At 42.2% G+C, this 6,149-nt stretch overlaps 1 protein-coding gene across 5 annotated transcripts in view; it reads right to left on the bottom strand.

The window, feature by feature from the left end:
- Positions 1-4,718: 4,718 nt before the first annotated feature.
- PROM1 (prominin 1) overlaps positions 4,719-6,149 on the bottom strand; it is a 206,444-nt gene continuing 205,013 nt past the window's right edge. For all 5 annotated transcript variants that reach the window (XR_013545551.1, XM_078394067.1, XM_078394066.1 and 2 more), the window contains 2 exons: positions 5,781-5,819; positions 4,719-5,492 (listed from right to left, as the gene is read on the bottom strand). Coding sequence is in view for 4 of the 5 variants with exons in the window: in XM_078394067.1 (XP_078250193.1) it covers positions 5,801-5,819 (19 nt within the window). In the remaining variant the exon portion in view is untranslated. The remainder of the gene's footprint in view (positions 5,493-5,780; positions 5,820-6,149) is intronic.

Raw genomic sequence — 6,149 nt, 5'->3', positions numbered from 1 at the left:
TTTATGTATTTACTTTATTATTTAAAGTAATTTAGGTTTTCTGCTTCTTTTTTCTTTTTCTTTCTTTTTTCTTTATTTGGGTATGGAATGGAGGGCCTGCCTTCCCAGCAAGGGGCTTGTAATCTCGAGATTACAAGCGCATGTACCAAGGTAGTGAGCACCCCAACATCAAGATACGGACACAGCTGAGCTATCTGCCGAAGATGAAAAAAAGGTGGTATAGCCCACCGACCCCACCTGAGTTTCCATGGTGAGTGCTGGGTCCAGATGGATCCCCAAGCTGTGAACCTCACTCTTTGCAGTAAAGTTCACCCACCAAATGAGAGAGAGCTTCCCAGATGATTGACGATGGGGCCACCCACCATCAGGACCTCCATCTTCTCTGGGTTCAGCCTCAGCCCATTTTCCTGCATCCATTGCAGCACAGACTCCAAGCAGCGCTGAAGGGACAGAATGGGATCCACTGCAGTTGGAGAAAAGGAGATGTAGAGCTGAGTGTCTTCAGTGTACTGATGACAATGCACCCCACACTTCCTGATGAACCCACCCAGCGGCCTCATATAGATGTTAAACAGCATTGGGGAGATGATCGAACCCTGAAGAACCCCACAGTTGAGGGTCCATGGGGGCGATAACCTCTCCCCAAGCTGTACTCTCTGAGGATGGTCCCCGAGGAAGGATCAGAACCATGCAACCACATGGCCACTGTAGCGGGCCTCTCTGAAGCCTCTGCCAACTCAGGCCTCCAGGAGTGCTCACTACTATTCTTCAACTGCTGCCACCACTTATATTTAATATTCAAAAAGGACAAGTGTTTCTTCCAAAACAAAACTTGGTTATTGATTTAACAAAAGAAAATGGGTAAATCACAGGTAGTTAATCAAGTTGTAAATCACGGTTTCTCATTCACTATAGCACACACAGACTTTTCCCTCACTGACTATTTGGCTCATAGGCCTATTAACATGTTAATCACTAACTCTCAATCTCTCAATCTATCAATCTCTCTCTCTCCCCCTCTCTTCATCTCACACACCCCTTTTATATTTCAGCTCCTCCCCCTTCTGCACTACCCTCCGTCCCCTCATTGGCTGATGTTCCAATGCCCAGCTGTGATGGACAGGTGAAAGCAGGGCTGAATGTTACAGCCACCAATTCCCAACTTGGAGAGCCTCCTGAGGAGGATACTGTGGTCGATGGTATCGAAGGCTGCTGAGATGTCAAGGAGGACCAACAGAGATATTTTACCCCTGTCAGCCTCCCTCAGCAGGTCATCATACAGGGCGACCAATGCCATTTCTGTACCATGGCGCAGCCTGAAACCCGACTGGAACAGATCCAGGGCATCTGTTTCATCCAAATGAGCCTGAAACTGATCAGCCACCACCCTCTCCACCACTTTGCTGATGAAGGAAACATTGGCGACGGGCCTATAATTGCCAGTTTCATCCACCGCCAAACTAGGTTTCTTCTTTATGGGCCTAATGAGTGTCTCCTTGAGGGCAGGAGGAACCCTGCTCTTAAGGAAAGACTCATTAATTTTTGCTGTGGCCCATTCTGTTGTTATAGGCCTGGCTGTTTTGATTAGCCAGGCTGGGCAAGGGTCAAGGGATGAGTTGGTGGCACGACAGCAATCAAGCACTTTGTCCACAGTATCTGGCATCACAGACTTAAAGAGTTCATGAGTCACCGGACAAGGCAGAGTGCTGGACATCTCTGCTTGACTCACTGTATTCAAAAAAGGAGAGAGCGCCCGGCAGATGGCCTCCACTTTAGATTTTTAAAATGCTGCAAATTCGTCTGGCGAAATACTAGGGGGAGGCCCATCACTCAGACCAATTCCGGATAGGTCGCACACTATATGGAATAACTCCACCTGCTGATTTGAAGCTTCACTTATCCGGTTAGTGAAATATGCTTGACTAGCAGCCTTTACCTTGGCCAGGTAAAGGTTAGTTGCAACCCTGACAGGTATCCAATTATAATCCATCGGGTTCTTTCTCCACTTGCACTCTATCCTTCTCCTAAATTGCTTCATTGCTTGTAGGTCCTGGTTAAACCAGGGCACAGGATGAGCTCTGTATTGGAGAGGGCGTTTAGGAGCAATCATGTCTACAGCCCTGGTGGCGTTGGTAAACCAGCCGTCAACCAGAGCCTCGACAGGAGCACTGGCCAGGTCAACCGAAACACCTCTCATGGCATCCTGGAATCCTACAGGATCCAGTAGCCTTCGACGGCGAACCACAGAAGTAGGTCCCTGCTTCCTGTGAGGGGGGAGAGGTTACATTTTATTAGGTGGTGATCTGACCATGACAAGGTGACTGACACAAGGTCAATCAATCCAATTGGTGGAAAAAAACAGGTCTAACATATGACCACCCACGTGGGTGGCGCCATTGACATGTTGAGACATGTTCAAGGAAGCCATGGTTTCCAAGAATTCAAGAGCTGGCCCAGAGGTCTCTGCCTCCATGTGAATGTTGAAGTCACCCAAAACCAATAGCTTTGGGGACCTCAACAGTGCTGTGGAGACAAAGTCCGTCAGCTCCAGTAGGTAAATGGCTGGGTTGCGGGAAGCGCGGTAACCCAGCAAGATCCCAATACCATCCCTGGCCCCTATTGACATGTGGAGGGCCTCTAAACCCAGCTTTACCACCAAGGAGTGCCTAGTAACCTCCAAGATGTTTTTATATACAATGGCTACTCCCCCCTGCTCCTCCAGTGTACCCTGGTGCTGGACAGCATAGCTGGGTGGACAGGCGAGTATTAAGGGAGGAGCGCCTGTCCACCTATCCACGTTTTGGTTATGCATGCCAGGTCTGCATCCTCCTCCAGAATAAGATCGTAAATAACCTGGAATTTATTGGATGCAGACCTGGCATTCAACAGCACCAGTTTTAGAGTGGAGGGTTGGCTGGCCTGACTACCTCGATACTGATGGTTGATCACAGTCCCAGAATGGTGAACAGCCTTCAAACATTTGTTCATCGTTCTAACACGAGTAGCGGCTGTGCCAATGCCATATCTCCCTCTACCCGTAATCACAGAGATGTTCAAAGGCCCCTCACTTGAAAGGCAGGCCCTCCATTCCATACCCAAACAAAGAAAAAAGAAAGAAAAAGAAAAAAGAAGCAGCAGATAAATCCACTGTATTATCATTACAGTGATAATAAAGTAAATCACTGTAATGCACTCTACATGGGGTTACCTTTGAGGTTGATGCAGAAACTCCGTGTAGAATGTGGTGGCCAGACTCCTTAGTGGAGTGAGAAAATATCATCATATCTCTCCTACTCTGGTCACTTTGCATTGGCTGCCCATTTGGTTCCACATTGACTTCAAAGTTTTAATGCTCACATATAAAGCCCTAAGTGGTTTAGGGCCTCGATACCTGGTGGAACGCCTACTCCCACCAAAATCTACCCATATCACCCGATCGGGTCAGGAGGTGAGGGTGAGGACCCCCAGGGATGCCGAGGGAGGCCCGGAAGGAAAAAACAAGAAACCGGTCCTTCTCGGCAGTAGCTCCTCGCCTCTGGAATAATCTTCCTCCAGAGATTCGTGTGGCCCCTTCGCTGGGCATTTTTAAAAATAAATTGAAAACTTGGATGTTTATGAAGGGCTTCCCTCCAGTTAATACCTGATTTCCTTTTCTTTTTCTTCTTTTTTTCTCGTCTTTTCATCTTGAATAACCTGTATATTGATGTATAAATACTTTGATATATTTTATATGTTGTTATGTATGTTGGAAGCCGCCTAGAGTGATCGTTCGACTAGATAGGCGGGGTATAAATGAAATTAAATAAATAAATAAATAAATAAATAAATAAATAAATAAATAAATAAATAAATAAATAAATAAATAAATAAATAAATAAATAAATAAACATGACAGAATGAATAGACATTGGATAGTAGAAATAAACAATAGCTGTTTCACATGTGGCATTTTCCAACACCAGGGGGGGAAAGCACTTACACTGAATGAAACATAGAAGACTTAATTTTTCAGATGTGAGTAAACAGGGTAATTGATTTGCAAAGCTCTTTAGCTCTTACTAGAATTTTCACTAAAGAACCACATAATCTCTCACTTCTGACTGTTGCCTTAAAGACAGAAAATCACTCCCAACATTATTGGCTCAAAAGACATGCCTACCAATCAAAGTGTTAATAATTTAACCACTGATAACCCTTTGGAAAGTAGGTGTGCAAATTTCCCTTGGTCACAACTTCTACTCCTAAATTCAAAGACTGCGGAATGCAACAGCTTGCAGATTTTCCTGCAGACTCAATTTCATATCCCATGCAATAAAGGCAATTCTTTTCTCAAACCACACTTTACAAGGTACACCTAAAGAGACTGTGGTTATATTAATTTTGGGTCTAGTCACACCTTTGGCAAACTAGATAAACCAACTGCAAAGTGAGCAAAGGAATATGTGCCATCTCCACCAAATGTGGTAAGATTTAAATGAGGTAAAAAGGTATGAATTCCTATGTACATATATCCAATGAACTCTCTCTCAAACACATACACATAATGCATATGTGAATAAAGTTTAAATGTATTAGGCATACATATCTAGGAACGGATGTTTGTTGACAAACAGATGTTTCTGACACTTAATGCCACATCAAGGCAGGCTAATGAACATGCTGTCTTTCATGCTGTACATGTGCAGTGTGCATAATTTGCTGAAGATCAGAATAACTCCTTTTCACATCTCTTGCTTTACTATATTCATTCATGTTACTAACAAAAGGATTTAATATTATCTTCCCACTATTCAAAATTTTACAGCTAAATGATTTAAGAAAAATATATTTTTGGTTTCAGTGACATGGTAATTTAAAAAATGGCTGAAATGCAGAAGTAAGTCACAACTAAAATAGGTCCATTGAATTAAATCCTCAGTGACTCAAGTGCAACTTATTACTGGATTTCATCCAATAATTCAGAACAAGGAAAAAACATGACTATTTACAGTAACTTTTCTGAACACAAAAAAGACTGCAGATTTTCAGATTTTTACAGTATTTTGCAATTATCAGTCAGCACCAAAGAAACACTGATCATGCTGAACTGGTTGCTTGTGAAGTATAACAAACAGTATTTTTTAAAAATCTGCTGTAAGACAGCTGTAAAAATACATATACAAAAGTGTCTGTACACATAATGCAATCTTCATGTAAACACAATCACACACACATATATAATTTATTAACATCCTTGGACATTGTAAGAGGAATTCAGTAGTTCCAAACTGGTGGCTAGTCTGAAACAAATAAAAAAATGAGCACAAAATCCAAACTACCCTGTCTACGTAATGTGGAAGTTCCAGTGGAAAACTGGTACTGGAAACCAACAGTTGCATTGATGGTACTTCAAAATAATTTACTGTATAAGTCCCAGACTAGATGGTTCAGGATTCAGAATTCAACAGTGATGGTGTTTTCCCTTGTTAAAATCTGAAGATTATTTCCAAAAACTGAAAATGAAGTCACAAGACAAAATTCAAAGTGTATTCTTAAACATGTATTACAAAACAGGTGCAGTAAAACAATGTTCAGACAATGACAACACACACACACCCAATGCCAAATACATTAAAAGCACAGAAAAGAAGGTGCAGTCAGGAGTGTGATTAGGCAGAATGGAGACTGCAAGAATTGGTGCCTTCATGGGAGGCTATATTTAGAGATTCAGTAAGGCAGGTTGCCCACCATTTCAAAAGCCCAACATTTGTCATAACAGATACAGCAACCACACAACTTACCTTAATGTTACCAGTATGCACTACCACTGTTCCACAGAGCTATGAAAGAACATACAGAGATTACGCTGTGGAAGTGGGGGCAGGAGGCATATTAGAGATAGCAAAAATGCAACAGTATACAATAGCTACTGAAGTGAAAGCAAATATTTATGTGAAAATGCATTTATTTGCTTTTAAATACTTGAAGACAGTTTTAAGGAGTTTTATTATGATTCCCAGATTAGGCATGGAAAGCACTGATGATTAACATCTAATTATATTTCCCCGTAACTATAACATATATATGCAGTTAGAAAAGCTATTAAAAAAATCTTGACCATGCGTCTCTCTGTTAGCAAAAATGCCAATCCCGTAAATCAACTAATCAAC

Source organism: Pogona vitticeps, chromosome 5 (assembly GCF_051106095.1).
Source record: "Pogona vitticeps strain Pit_001003342236 chromosome 5, PviZW2.1, whole genome shotgun sequence".
NCBI lineage: Eukaryota > Metazoa > Chordata > Lepidosauria > Squamata > Agamidae > Pogona > Pogona vitticeps.
Note: the sequence above shows the minus strand (reverse complement) of the source record. Positions and strands in the feature narration are given on the sequence as shown.